We start from the raw sequence: 16,009 nt of genomic DNA, 5'->3' as shown, positions 1-16,009 counted from the left end.
TTAGTTGCAGCCCTAATTCCTACTTGCATTTCCTTACTCCGTTACTTACACGTGTGGCAGTATGCACGTGTTTCTGTGTGTGTGTGTGTGTGTGTGATTCAGGTCAGTGGATATGGTGGTGGTAGTAAAAGCCAGGATGGGGGCCTCAAGTGTTCTCAAACAGCAAACCAGGGGTCGCTTGATGTTTTTATGAAGCGAGTCTGTTTGGAAATGAATCGTTAGTCTCGGTTTTATTGCTCAAATTACCCGAGCCGGTCCTTGTCCTGTTTGCCCTTAATTAACAAGCGTTCAATTCCCCTATTAATTAGCACAAGCTATTAGCTATTTTACATCACTCTTCATTTGTCGACAATTAAAAGGTCTATTATTAAAAGGCATGCCACATGGTTAATTGGGCAAGTGGCTCAGCGGCGGGAAGAGAGAGGGAAGAGGACAGCGCGGACTCGCTGAACGTAGGGAGGAGTCAGAGAGGTCTGCTGTGGTTCTCACACAACCTTTACAGTCTGTCCGTCCTCAATTTGCTGCCTGACACTCTGTCCTCAAGAGAGAGACCGTCTCCCTCACTACTGTCACACACTCGGAGGCACGGCTCAGCAGTACGGAGGTTAGAGGATGGGGGGTGTGTGTGTGTGGTGCAGGATGAGAGGTTTCTTTATAAGACGCATGTGCAACTTCCTTCATTCTGCAGGACCAACAGTATGTGTAGAGAATCTTTGGGTCTTGTGCTGCAGCATCGTTTTGGTCTCTTTCTGTCGTGCTTGCAAAGCTCGACGGACCCGGTACCGGTCGATCCCTATGGCGTAGTTACAAAAAGTTGCGATTTAAGATGATCTATTTATAGAATATATGCATGTTATACATGAGGTCTTCAGCCTTCAGAATCCGTAAACCTGTATGTTGTCCAAACTATGTCTTATTACGAAAAATATTTTAACAATAAAGTCGTAGAAATAAAAGTTTCGTAAAGATACAAGCAAGTTGTGTTCAAAAGATCCGGGAACATTTTCTTGTCAGCCTACAATAGCACGCTTGGTATCGCTGGAAACTACAAAATTCTGAGCTTTCTAATGTACTAAAAACGCACCTCAACTTGAAACATAGGCCCGCTTTGAACAGGGAAACAAAATCGTCAAACTTCACATCTTACAGTCACACTGACACCTTTATTGCATCTCCATTTTTTAAGGAATGGTAAAAGTGTTTACTTTACTTACAATGAATTCAAATTCCTTAGCTTCTTACCTTTCTAAGGAGACCAGATATAAACATGTAAGCCTTTTGGTTGAGGAGCTATTCATGATTCACTTTGGGTATGTTTCGGTGTTATTTCCGAGGGATAGGGCTAGGGCTTAAAAGGTTAAATGTTTCAGAATCACTTTATGATATAAATACAACAAATACACAAAGGTGTGTATCAGTGAAATGGGAGCCTGAGACTTTGTGATGTGTTAATATGACATAATTGAAATTTAGGAGTAATTATGTCTCTGCCTTGAGTCCAGCAACACATTTAACTGGAGCTGAAGGTCTGATAACATATGGGAAATCCAAACATTACGGTATAACACTGAATAAATGGACAAAGAACGAAACACCAGGATAGCAGTGCACAATATAGAGAAAGAAGTAAAGCCAGCAGAATCAAAATAAAGCAACATATAAAAACTGGGGAAATAAGAAAAGAGGTGAGAGTACAAACAGGAGAGGAAGTGAGTTTTCAGAAAAAAAAACAACCCTGTAAAGACAGACAAAGGTGAGCAAGGAGAGACATAGAGAGCAGTGGTGGTATCCTTTCTCTTTCCCTCACCCTGCCTCACCTCTCCTCACCCCACGCCCTCTGCCAGGGCTTAACAAGTGGCAGGGGATGCAGGCAGGCCGGAGCTGTGTTGATTGACAGAACAATTACTGCTAACACGCACCACGATGGAGAGGCAGACATCTCCAAATAGAATTTCACTATGGTGTTGCATCACACGCTTACAGGAAGGATTTTGGTAGAGAAGCAAAATTGCCCTGACTGACTGACTGACTGTCTGTCTGTCTGACTGTGTGTCTGACTGTCTGACTCTTTGTCTGACTAACTGACTTGGAGCTGCGCACAACTGCCTGAAAAGCACTCCTCCTGTTGTTTTGTTGCCTCCCATAATAAAGGAGGAAAAAGCATTTACCCTTGATCAAGGTTGGCTGGTTCTAACTTTAGACGCAATGTTTGGCAAACCCATTTCCTCCAACTCTGACTGTTCATCTGTTAGCTCAGTTAGAGGTGTAGCTATTTTTATCCACACACCTACTGACTGACAAAGAAGTGGATAGTTAATTAAAAGAGACACCGCACATCAGGACATTTCCAAGATGTTATACATCACTGATCTAATGGGCTAGAAATGATGTAAAAATGTTTATTTTAGCTTGTGAGGTTAAAGTAACAATAATGTTAGATGTAAATTGTGTTTGAATCGTCTTTTATTTAAATAAAGCTTACACACTGTACACATAAAGCAACAATGTCAATGAGGATGTTACTGTAAAGTCACTTAATTGCATTATGGTCTTTATGTCACACCAAGACATTCTCACTCCCACCGCCCTATGCTTCAAACTATGACACTCTAGGTACCCCTCTAGCGTCAGGGACGGTGTGTCAGTTTCCAATCGTTACATGCATAGTGTCTTTTCAAAATAAACTTCCGTGTTCACAGGAAATGCACAGTTTCTACTGGTTACATGCGTAGCGTCTTTTCAAAATAAACTTCTGTGTTCACAGGAAACGCACAGTTTCCACACTTTACATGCATAGTGTGTTTTCAAAATAAACTTCCGTGTTCACAGGAAACGCACAGTTTCCGCTCGTTACATGCGTAATAGTGTCTTTTCAAAATAAACTTCTGTGTACACAGGAAACGTACAGTTTCCACTCGTTACATGTGTAGTGTCTTTTCAAAATAAACTTCCGTGTTCACAGGAAATGCACATTTTCTACTGGTTACATGCGTAGTGTCTTTTCAAAATAAACTTCCGTGTTCACAGGAAACGCACAGTTTCCACACTTTACATGCGTAGTGTGTTTTCAAAATAAACTTACGTGTTCACAGGAAATGCACAGTTTCCGCTCGTTACATGCGTAATAGTGTCTTTTCAAAATAAACTTCTGTGTACACAGGAAACGTACAGTTTCCACTCGTTACATGCGTAGTGTCTTTTCAATATAAACTTCTGTGTTGACAGGAAATGTACAGTTTCCACTTGTTACATGAATACAGTCTCTTTTTTCAAAATAAACTTCCGACACAGGTTGACGTTGTTGACTTTTTACAAACTACTTGGTTTGATTTAGGCAACAAAAGTACTTGGTTGGGCTTCGGAAAAGATCGTGGTTTGGGTTAACATAAATCGAGCGTAGCGTTAGTTCAGGCAGGCCATGATGTCAAGCTCTGCTCATACAATGGCGATCAGCTGATAACAGCTGATCTTAAGCCAGCCCAATCAGCTGATGCATCAGCTGACAGATCAGCTGATTCCTCTCTATGCATTCATTGGTCAATTTCATACAGGGCGCCTTATTTAAGCTGCTTTAGGCGGCCTACCGTTGCTGCTTCCTCTACAAGCCGCTCGCAACCCACCTCCACCCCACCACCTTCTTTTAATACTGTTCTAGGGCTGGGCGGTATGGCCTAGGATAATATCGCGATATTTTAGGCTATATCGCAATACACGATATATATCGCAATATTTTCAAATATCCTCTAAGCACTTCATAAATGCTCAATTTAACCCTTTGATGCATACAATCACACCAATATTATGATCTTGTAGTCCCTGCAGCATATGTCTGCATTAAAATCTCTGTTGATATTCATTAGTGGTTCTTTGGAACAATTTTAATCTTTCATACAAAAAGGGTTGGCTTGGAAACATTACATGACAATTTGTGTTCGATGTTCGCGATGTAGTCGTTTTCTGTACCGCGCGGGGGACAAGCCGCGATACATCGACTATATTCGATGTGTCGCCCACCCCTAACTGTTTATGACTTAATCAATGTCAATTCTGTTGTCATTGATTCCGGCTCTGTTCTGCACCCAGGGGGGTCTTTGCTGCTGCTCTCCCTGCCTTTGGCTTTCCATGTGTGCACATGGAAGGGCAAGGAGGAGTGCTCTCCTTGCCTCATGCTACCACGTAGGCTCGTGGATCCACGCATGCGCATGGATGGGCAGGGAGGTCCCAGAGCAGAGCCATACCGCCAAATATAATGTATATATTACTGCAATGTAATAAGTGTCTTTGACTAAAGTGGTCCTGACTGAAGTATGTTTGTTACATAAAATAAGTAAGCTTGTAATGTAACTGGCATTAGTAAAGTATAGGAGTTACATAACAAAACTAAGGTAAAATTAGTAAACTTGACTTGGTTTCACACGGGACACAAACAGCGGTCTCCCGGGTGAGAGTCCTGTGTTTGTCTTCCCATCCACCTTAAGTGGAATTTCTCGCTCTTTGTACTTCGTCAGTTGCTCTGACCGTGGACAAGCTGAAAGCCCGCAACATATTTGAAGATGTCACGTTGGGCTCTGTGAACTTGTGATGGATATAATTGTTAGTTGTGGCCTTAATGTTTATGAGAAATATCTTCTGCTGTCATACTGTTGCCTCTCCTTCCACTCCGCTCCACACGGGATTCTCTAAGAAGCATCTGTTGGTTGGTTGATGCAGTCAGTCTCATGCAGCCATCCTGGCCATTTGCCCCCACCCACCGTCGGCATTCCGGCCTCCAACAGCTGCATTACACCACGCTCTCTGACTTTCTAATTAGCTTATCTCGGAAAATAAGGATACTGGGCAATTCTTTGCTCTAGCAGTCTAACAACTAGCGGGCCGCAGGGAGTGTAGTTGGCACCTAGTGTCACCGAGGGGGCTGTTGTCTTCGACAGACTAGTACAAGAAAATATGGTTTACTGCCTTTCCTCTGTCTCATAAACACTCGCACTCGTTTTCTCAATTTCTTGAAATTCTTTCAGTTTGAACGTTAAGTCAATTACCGATCACGAGAGCCAATTTAATTTCAAAGATTTCATATTTTTAGAATTCACGGTGAGTAATGAATCTTGCAAAACAGGATTGCTATTATTCGGCAGCTCCTCAACTTCACAGATTTAGCTACATGAAGGTGTTCATTATTGAGCCCGGAAAATGATATATTGTTATTTTGCTATTCCTTTAATGACGTTCACAATACACACAAAAATATATATATATATGATATGAAGCTCCACATACTATACATTACATGGCAGAGGATAACATTCATTCTGCTGGTGTTTGACTAACTTTTCTGTGCGCTTACAGAATAAAATCCGTTGATAATCTGTCACACATTTCAAAAAGCAATGTAGTCCTTTTTAATTAGTTCATCCATCACTCACTATTTATCAAACATGTAACCTGTAGCTGTGTTTAAATTCCGGGTGATACGGTAAACGCGGGCCTCTGTCAGCTCTGATGTCTCCTGGCTGGAGGAGTGAGGGATGAAGGGAAATAAGGGATGGAGGATAGATCCTTCCACCTGTAGCAGTGAACGTCCTGTAGGACTGTAATCTGCCAGTTGTCTCTCACTGAGACGCCCAGCTTAGCCGAGGCCAGCCAAACCTTGCAGCCTCCAGCACCAAACGATGCTGGGGCCCCAGGACATGAGGCACCTGCACGGGGAGATAAAGGCTTCAACTCCTGGGCTAATACTGACGATTCTTTTGATAAATACAGACGTGGGGTGGTGGGTGGAGGGGGAGCAATCTTTTCCCACTCTCTCTCTCTCTCTCTCTCTCTCTCTCTCTCTCATTCTCTCCTCCCTGTCTACCTGTCTCAGTAATCTCTCTTTCTTGTACTTTGTGTTTTTCTTCCACCTCTGTCTGTTTCTCTGCAACTCTCCCCCTCTCTTTTTCCACCTCTCCCTCTCTCTGCACCTCCTTTATCCTGTCCTGTGTGAGTTTGGATCAGACAGGCGAAGCTCTCCACGCTCTGCCTTTTTATTTATTCCATATCTGTAACTGTCAAAAAGAAGATTGCTACTTTAGGAGCTGTCTGCGCTTTGTTGTGCTCGTGTGGAAAGTCAAATAGAGGAGGTTGTGTTAAAAGCATCTTGACCACTTTGTGGGGACACAAACAATGTCAGCTGCGGTCCTGGAAGCCCCAGACAGTTGAAAATGGCTCTATAAGTGCATGACACATGATGCCTCTTGGATGGCACAAAGCTGGGAGGAGCGGTTAAAACAGTATTAGCCCGGGGAGGTAATTGGAGTCGGGCCTCGGCGACGTTACCTCCTGCCGTGTCTGTCACTTAAATACCTATTTATGAGAACGTATTGAAACATAAACATGGCCAAGGTTGCATAATTAGTGTATTATGAAAAACGTTGGGACATAAATGACCCAACAAAGCTGCTGCTCAGATCAACACCTCAGACATACAAGATTATGTCAAATAAGGAGCCAAAGTGGGACAATAATTACCTGACACAAAATGCATGAAACTGTTCTAATATGTAAATAACTTTGTTTTTATAGCGTTGTCTACACAGGACCTTCACTGACAGTGTACCTACACTCATCTGATAAATAACACCAATTTTAAAGCGAGCACTTGCCAGCTTCACTGCAATAAATATACGGTTGGCAGGATGAGACAATAGCAGTGGCTGGCACCAAATCTCCACAAGCACAACAGAGAAACTCTGAGTGCAAAGTTGCAACCACACCACATGGCGTCAAAACAGAGAGAGCGAGGCAGCCGAGCCGAGCCGAGCTGCATCATGTTGCGCTGTGCTGTATCGTCGACAGCAGTTCATCTTTCCTGTCTACGGTGTCGTGCCCATTGTCTATTCCCATTAGCCTGTGACCGGCGTGCTACGGTATGGTCGGCGCGGGCGCTGGGCTAGCAGACGCAGACGGCTCAGGGTGGCAGATGCCTGGCTTTTTTGCGGATGCCCTCCATCAACTGATGACAGATGTCAGGGCTCCTCTTGGACGGCAACACTTCATCACGCTACCCTGTTCCCCCTCCTCGCCCCGCTGGATTCACCAGCCTGCTTGGCAGACGCCGCGCCCCAACCCCACTGCACCAGCCCCGCTCCCTCCTGCCACACCTATTCATTCACACACACACATCTCTGCATCTATCAGTCAAGCGTTATTACATCAGACAGCCGTCATACTGGCAACCAATGGATCACATGCTAATGCGCCCAGACGCATCCACTCTGGAAATCTAAAGTATCAGTCTTTAGGGTGTGTGTGTGTGTGCGTGTGTGTGTGTGTGTGTGTGTGTGTGTGTGTGTGTGTGTGTGTGTGTGTGTGTGAGGGAATGAGAGTGAGGGAATGGGAGTGAGAGGAAAAGTTCTTCAAAGTTGTGGAAAGACTTTAAATTCTCTGTTGTATTTCACAGATGAAATTACATTAAAGTGCAAAGCGTACACCTTTAAAATAATGTGTGTAGAATTGGTGCTCATGTTGTTATAGCACACTCACCATTTTGGCCGGCTGGTAGACTTGACGACAGGAGACATGCCATCTCTGTACAGGCTCTTGGTCTTGGAGAAGTTGACCACGTTGAAAATGACTCTCTGAAAGACAGTGAAAAAACATTGAAGCTACCAAAAAATAAACAGGTTTTGACTAGGGCTGTCAAAGTTAACGCAATAACGCGTAACGAGTGAAAATACTGGCATCAGGAAGGAGGCTCAATAATGCTGCAAGGAGGAAAAACTGGCATGGCCATTTTCAAAGGGGTCCCTTAACCTCTGACCTTAAGATATGTGAATGAAAATGGGTTCTATGGGTACCCACAAGTCTCCCCTTTACAGACATGCCCACTTTATGATAATCACATGCAGTTTGGGGCAAGTCATAGTCAAGTCAGCACACTGACACACTGACAGCTGTTGTTGCCTGTTGGGCTTGAGTTTGCCATGTTATTATTTGAGCATATTTTTTATGCTAAATGCAGTACCTGTGAGGGTTTCTGGACAATATTTGTCATTGTTTTGTGTTGTTAATTGATTTTCAATAATAAATGTATACATACATTTGCATAAAGCAGCATATTTGCCCACTCCCATGTTGATAAGAGTATTAAATACTTGACAAACCTCCCTTTATGGTACATTTTGAACAGATCAAAAATATGTGATTAATTTGCGATTAATCGCAATTAAAAATTGTGTTACTATTATACTAATAAATTACTACGGATCAGATTGTCATGTGCATAGAAATGCAGCAATGCGCCAAAAAAGCAAATGCAGAAAGACTGCTGTGAGCTAGCAAAACTATGTAAACAATGCAAGATTTAAAATGTTCAAAAGTTCTGCTTTGCTAATGTTGAATGAGGAAGAAAAGGCGTTAAAGGTGCAGTGTGTGGGATCTGGAATCTAGCGGTGAGGTTTCAGATTGTAACCAACTGAAATTTCTCCCGTGTTGCCAAGCGTGTAGGAGAACTACGTTAGTCGATGTGAAAATGCAAAAACGCGAATGGCCCTCTCTAGAGCCAGTGTTTGGTTTGTCCTTTCTGGGCTACTGTAGAAACATGGCGGCCGGCTCCCTGAAGACGACCTGCTCCCTATGTAGATATAAAAGGTTCATTCTAAGGTAACGAAAACACAACGATTCTTATTTTCAGCTGATTATACGCTAAAGAAAACATACTTATTTATATCATATTCCTTTTCTGCCAATAGATCCCCCTAAATGCTACACACTGTTCCTTTAAATAAGTTTGCCAGGCCTCAGGGATACACAGAATACCTTAAGGTGAGTAACATTGAATGTAAAACTCAACAGGGAACCTCTTATATTTGGTCATATTAGTTAGATCCGAGCAAAATGTGAAGCAATAAGAAAACTTAACCTGAGACTGAATCTGACAAAGTGTCATAGCACAGAAAGCCTTTTTTTTGCAGTGTATACATGATTAATACACCGTTAACTGACTCATTTCCTTCTCATGTGACGAGAGTGGCTGTAACATATAAACCCCCCAAACTGCGGAAGAAGCTCGTAGAGGGGTACAAGTTGCCACTAGCACCGTGGATAACACCAACAACACACAAAATCACCACCCATTAACATTACAGCGAGGAGATAAGGCAGCTTTAATGTCCCGCAGATGATCCCATGTTGCAGTAACAAAGTTCCCGATAAAAGGCAGCCGCTCCGAGGAGTGCCAGCCTCTAATCTGGGAGGACATTATGGTTCTCCCCAGAGGGACGCTGCCTGGCCCAAAACATTAAGCTTTGCCTGGAGCGCAGAGGACGGCCATGGTGTCTGGCTTTCCACCTCCTCTAGACCGAGGACTTTCTTTCTGAGCTGAAATATTGTGGAACCGTCCTTCCTCCCACCCACCTCCAGCATGCGTGATTAGGATCAGGAGCAGTGGGAAAATGTGGAGAGAGAAATGAATAAATATGCTTTTTAAAAAGTCAAATGAATGGCAATGGTAATACTGCGGTGAGGTAAATGAATCCTATTGATGGGGCATATCAAATTACCAACTAAGTCCAGGTGGTGGAAGTTAACTGGGTGCTACTGAAATCCTATTACAGACTCCCCGCCCTCCTCTCCCTCCTTTTCTTTCTCCTCTCCCTCCCCCTCCCTTTTTCTCCTGCCTAGCATCAGAGGAATGGGGATTGCGGATTGTGGCAAGCTGATTCAGACTTAGGTAAAATGACATCTAACTGATGTTGAGACTGGCAGCAGGCTCCTGTAGCAGGGAGATAAGACCATTGCTGCTGGCATTTCAATTACACTTTACTGCCCCGCACATCTGTTGCGAGAGCTACTTTTCAGCCTTTTCCCCTCAGGCAAATACAGCCTTACTCTGACTCCACTGGCTTTCTTTGACTGCACAGCCTCCTTCCCCATTCTTTATCCACAACAAATTCAGATTGTCTTCCTCCTTAGCTTCACTCTGCCCACTGTTTGTAATCTATTTGTTCGGCCTGTTTAACTCAGAGGAAGCCGAGGCTGGACAGATGACAGAGACACAGGCCCCGGCGAAGAAAAAAGAAAGGCTGAATCGCAGGCAGAATGATACGCAATACGAGGGAGGGGAGACGGTAAAGCAGAGAAAAAGGTGCTGCAGCTGGTAGAGACATGCAGCAGGGACACAGACACAAAGAGACAGAAGATAATTACACAAAGATACTGAGAGGTAAAGAAAATAAACTGGCTCAGTGGACAGATGTGGAGGGACACAGACAGGTGGGCTGGTAGGTGGGAGGCAGGCAAACACGGCATGTACAAGTCTCAGTCTCCCTCTGTGGTTCTCTGATTTCATTGAAGCTAAACAGATTAAAAGAGAATCTTGTCGTCCTGTGACTAAACATCAGATCACAAAGTCATTCTTTAACCTACAAGACGAGAAGAACTTTGAGAAGCTTAAAAGCAAGGTAGGAAAACCCTGGATAATTTAGTAACAAGCACAGAGCAGCATGGGGAGATGTTTATACCGCTGTCAAGATACAAGACTGCTGTTTTATTCCTTTAGAGTAGTATCTGCTGTCTAGTGAAGTAACAGGTTCATTCAGTGTCTCCGTTTCCTGCATGAGCTTCTCATCAGCTTTCTACTGTTACAGTATTAGAATTGTTGATTGGTATAACTTCCTCTGCTTCATCTGCTTCTAATGCTGTGTTCACACTACGAGCAACACAGCAACAAGCTACAAGTCATTTTCAATTGAAGCTGGAGACATGAAGCTAAAAAACTGACGCCCGACACGTGTCGCTTGACAGGCTACGAATAAAGTTGAGCTGGTCTCAACTTTTTTCAGCGCTCCAATGACGTTTTTGTTTCACTATATTCCATTCCATCTAGAAAAATAGCACTGGGAACTGGCTAGAAAAAAATCAGTTCCCAGTGCTATTTAACGTCATAACTACGTCAACACTTCAACGGCGACTCGTTGACAATGTAGCTGGCCACGCTGGCCGTTGTTTTGCTTTTGTCGCTCATAGTGCGAACATGGCTTAAGCATTATACAACTAGGGGCGTCACGATTTCGATTCTAAATCGGAAAGCGACCAAAATTAGCATCCGATCTGGATCATCAAAAATAAAAGCAGGATTGGCGATTAATTTAAATTTCTAAATTACTTGAATGCGTCCGAGGAAAAATACGGTTCAACTCAAGAAATGTAACAGCCATCTCACTCATGGTTATGACTATAAACCAGCACAAAAATAACAATTACTCCGGGCACTTCCTGCATGCCTACGGATATTTACACTGCATGAATTAGCCTAGTGGATAGCGGACTTTAGTTAGTCAGTTAGTTTCCTTCTTTAATCATAGCTCCTCTACTCTTACTTGGTTTAACGTTAAATCACTGCATCTCCCGACAGAATAACACCACGGTTGAATTTCAGCCTACATGCACGTTTTTTCAGCTCAACATTGTTGAAACGGAGAGGCTGATATTGATAGCGAGAGCAACAAGCTAGCGGGCCGCCGAGTACCGTCTCTCTGCTCTGTATCCAAAGCTCCGCCTTCGGTGATAAAAAGCGATCAGAGGAGAGAGTGTTGTAGTCTAATTTTTAAAACACTTTCTAAATAAAAAGGGAGTTCAGTTCTCTTTTTAAAGAAGAATCTGAAAGTGTAAATGACAGTTGTCAGTTGACAGTCCAACAATGGCATGTTTAGATCGAAAGTCAAATCAAATCATGGTTTTGGAGAATCGTGACACCCCTTTATACAACCATACACACACAAACACACTGACTTACACATTACTGAATGTTTACTCTAGAAGTATCTCGGTGACTTTTGGCGTCATATTTATGAAAATCAATGTTCCACAGCCCAAATTCTATGCGTATGCCATTTTTATCAGGTGGAAGGTAATTTTTTCTTTGCACTTGCGTCTCCTCTGAGCCCAAATATAGAATGTTGGTTGGAGTGATGCTGCTGTTGTGTTTACCCAGTATCAAGAGGACCAGTGCAATTTCGGTATTCGTTTTTGCATGAAATTGTACTTGCATTTCCATCTGCTAAGACCACCTCTTATCACAAATCCAAGCACAAAGATACATTTTTTTGTGGCTTTGGTTGACAGATGCTTCAAAATCTGCAAAACCCTTTCATGTATGTTAAGTTTTGTCTTTTTGATTTTGATTCACTCGTTTTTTATCAAGTCTGGATTAAATGCGTTCCAAAATACAACTTTAAATGTGGTTACAACATAGTCGGTTCTGATATATAAAAAGAGGTAGGACTTGAGAAGTATTAACTTCTTCCTACTCCTTTTTTTGTACATGCAAAATTGAATTATGTTGTTATTGAGAGATTGTTGTATATGTTTGCTGGGTATTATTGTTTTATTATATTATATTTAATATTCTTATATTTGTATTGATTTTTTATTATTACATGTTTGAAATAAAGATTGAAATCTAATCTAGCTACAATAAAATGTCATCCACAGCTGTAGCTGGAGAACGTATACGGTCTTTCCTTTGCAGTACATTAAATACAGGTAGCTGTCTTAGAGCAACAGGATTGATATGAGCATCTGCAGACTCCAATCTGAAGAACATGATGCATGCAGATGACCTGCTGTGCATACAGGGAGCTCTCACGCACCACAGAAAGTGATGCAATTTTTGTTTCTATATGATACAAAAGAAAAGAGCAATGCTGTTGCTGTTCTGAATGTGTGTTTCTCTATTAGCATCACGTGTACAAACATTGTGAACTACAAATTCTTAGTGTTTGTGCGCATACTTGACCAATAAACATGACTCTGATTCTCTCTCTCACCTACAGAATTTCATATAACTAGTATCAAACAAACTGCTGTGGGGCCAATTCACCAGATCGTTAAAACGTACACACAACCAGGACCAATTTAGAACACACATGTGTGTATTTGTGTGCGTGTGCATGTGTCTGCACATGTGTGCTGCCCTGGAAGATTTAATTAGGCTGGGAGCAGTTAGAAGAGATTAACATCCATGCTGTCTGAGCTGTCATGTCGACGGAGCGTGTCAAAGCCCTCCGCCGTCCCCATCACTGCCGAATTACAGACTGGAACAGGTGTCTCTGCGGTGTCACAACACACACACACACACACACAGATGACAATACGCGTCCTTAAATATTGCATCCAAACTATTACATTTCTGAAAATAAGTTGAACACAGTTGAACCTCCTTTCGCTGAAAGAGTCTTACATCATGCAAAACTCAAATGAACCTTAATGGTGCAATGAGTAAGATTCCCACTCTCTCACAGCAGCAAATAACTGTAATGTATCTGCAGGGACTTAATGAGGTAGTTCTTCAAAACCAATGACTCAAGAAATACTTCCTTGCAAAACCAAAAAAAGTCAAATAGAACTTTAAAAAAGTAGCTGTTCTCCTTTTAAAACATTATACTAAACCATAGACTGTTGACTATATAAGAAGTGGACGTGGTCACCGTGACGTCACCCATTGGTTTGTGGAATGCCGTTTTGAAGCCTCGAATTCGGAATTTAGGACGTCACCATCTTAGTTTTTTGCGACACGAGAGGTTGGAGCTAAGTACAATCAAACGCTGAATGAGGACTTTTCATGCAACCGAAACGTTACAATTAACTTTCATGAACACACTGTCAAAGGGTTAACACTCAAAGACGAGAACGCGGACAAAACTCAAACTGGACAACGCCGTGGTAGCAACATGTCAATCATAAGGTAGCCACGCACTAAAGCATCCCCTGCTTTAAGGTCTATTTGACTCTAAATGGGATCATAATTTACCAAATGAACATCATGTTGAAGAAGAAGACTTGAAACTAGTGATTGAGACCATAAACTCATGTTTATAATGTTTACTGAGGTAATAAATCAAGTGAGAGGTAGGGTCATTTTCTCATCAACTTTTATACAATCAGACTTCTTTTTGCAACCAGAGGAGTCGCCCCCTGCTGGCTATTAGAAAGAATGCAAGTTTAATGCACTCCAGCATTGGCTTCACTTCTCAGACCCGGACGTTGCCGCCTGGTGGTCTAAGGGAAAAAGCTAAAGTTACATTTAGACCACTCAGTAATATGGCGGTGTGTTTCATTGATCAGGGTTTGATGCCTTTGTCCCTCCTAAAACTGAAAATGATACCCCGCCCTCCATAGTCACCCTCTTGGATATCTTACATCTTTTCCTTGAAAATCCTTTCATTTCTAACCCCAACCTAACCTTTAAACAGACAGGCGGCCCGCCACAGGGCTTGGCACTAAAATAGCCTTGCTGGTGCCGCTTCAGGATAGGATTGCATTTAGGACCAAACACTGTCTTTTGATCTCCATCGATCCAGCCTGTGGCCAGATAGCATTGCTTCCTGGAAGAAGGCCGGATAAATTATTAAAGGAACCATTCTAAATGTGTAGACCGAGAGCTCTAGAGGGAGAATGAGCACTTTGTCCTTTTGATAGTGATGGTTGGGCAGACTTTATTATGAATGATCTGAAAAATAATATAACGTCTCCAGACTGTGAAAGCTGTTACTGGGAAGATTAAATTCTGAAACCTCACTAATGAAACACTTGTAGGTTTGTTAACGAAAGTTATTGATGAACTGTATTCAAGTGGAACTGAGGACTTTGACTTTTTTTTATAGATTCAAGAATAAGTTTGTGTTTCTTCAACAAAAATGGATACTATAGGCCTGTTTCACTGTTGTTGACGAACATAATTATGTAATCGAACCTTTAATATATTACCGGGTATATGATGTTTTTAACAACTCATGCTGAAATGTCAACGCAATCTAATTAGATGGTGTATAAATAGTGCGACATTACAAGGACATTCCGTGTATCAGGACGCATTTTAGGCTTTTCGCGTGTCATTTGTACGCCACGCAACAAAAGTGCCGTAAATATAAACATCATTTTGGCTGAAAATAAATATGTAAACTAAGTGAAATACGTACGGAAACAACGTAACAGAAGTACGGAAAACATGTCAAAACATAACTTACAAAAAAAAAAAAAAAAAAACGGTCCTGTGTTTGTTGGACCCATTCACCCCCCTCCCGTCCGCCATAAGCAGTCTTTCTCACTTTTTATTCTATACCACTAGCTCTGAGTGTAGCATAATTACGCGGCTGCGTTTACATTGCAGTAAGTACAGACTAAATGTTGTACAAATGACACGCTAAAAGCAAGAACGGCGTTCTTAGTGCATGCTAATTCCTTGCGAATTCTTGTGTCATTCATACGCCTTTTCGTGCTACACGCGTCAACATGAGTATTGGTATTGCACATTATACTGTAAATAATGGGTAGAGTGGGTCGCCCTTTAGCTGCAAGGTTGGATCCCTGGTTCCTACTGTCCGCATGTCGAAGTGTCCTTGAGCGAGACACTGAACCCCAAGTAGCTCCCTGGGCGCTTTACAGCAGCTCACTGCTCCTGAATGGGTTAAATGCGGAGGTCAGATTTCATGTATATACTTGTATGTATGTATATGACGAATCTTATATTTTTTTTAATTATTTTTAAGAAAACAAAACTGAAATAACCTGTTATACAATTAGATTATTACACTATATTAAACACAATTTAAAAAGATATCAAGATGTAAATGCAGATTATAATGTACAAAGTGTGTATATGTGGTTACTGTAGGTGGCCTACAGCTTAGAGAGATTGTCTTATCATAGTTTTGGCAAGAATCCATTGTGCTCATGGCTCAATGTGTTAGCAACGGAAAGTGAAACTGCTCTAGAGACTCTTTCTTGTTGCTGATCTTGGGCTCGGACCAGAGCAAATATTAGATTTTTTTTTTTTTTCACTTTAAAATCAGATCACTGAAACATTATTATTCCCACAACACTGCACTTGAAACGTTGCCCAGTAGTCTAAACATCAATGTAGCTGAGACAAATCGTCCCTTCGGGTATCAGGTGAGGTTTCCTGTACACGTCACCAAACTGTGGTTCACTGAGTCACCTTGGCTCCACTGTGATTTCCTCACAGCCTAACAGA

At 42.1% G+C, this 16,009-nt stretch overlaps 1 protein-coding gene across 1 annotated transcript in view; it reads right to left on the bottom strand.

Moving 5' to 3' along the window:
• The window catches only part of agbl4 (ATP/GTP binding protein-like 4), a 320,866-nt gene that overhangs the window by 186,382 nt on the left and 118,475 nt on the right, over positions 1–16,009 (bottom strand). The window contains exon 4 of the mRNA XM_037769115.1: positions 7,519–7,613. Coding sequence (XP_037625043.1) covers positions 7,519–7,613 — 95 coding nt within the window. The remainder of the gene's footprint in view (positions 1–7,518; positions 7,614–16,009) is intronic.

The sequence above is a fragment of the Sebastes umbrosus genome, chromosome 5 (genome assembly GCF_015220745.1).
Source record: "Sebastes umbrosus isolate fSebUmb1 chromosome 5, fSebUmb1.pri, whole genome shotgun sequence".
Lineage (NCBI taxonomy): Eukaryota > Metazoa > Chordata > Actinopteri > Perciformes > Sebastidae > Sebastes > Sebastes umbrosus.
Note: the sequence above shows the minus strand (reverse complement) of the source record. Positions and strands in the feature narration are given on the sequence as shown.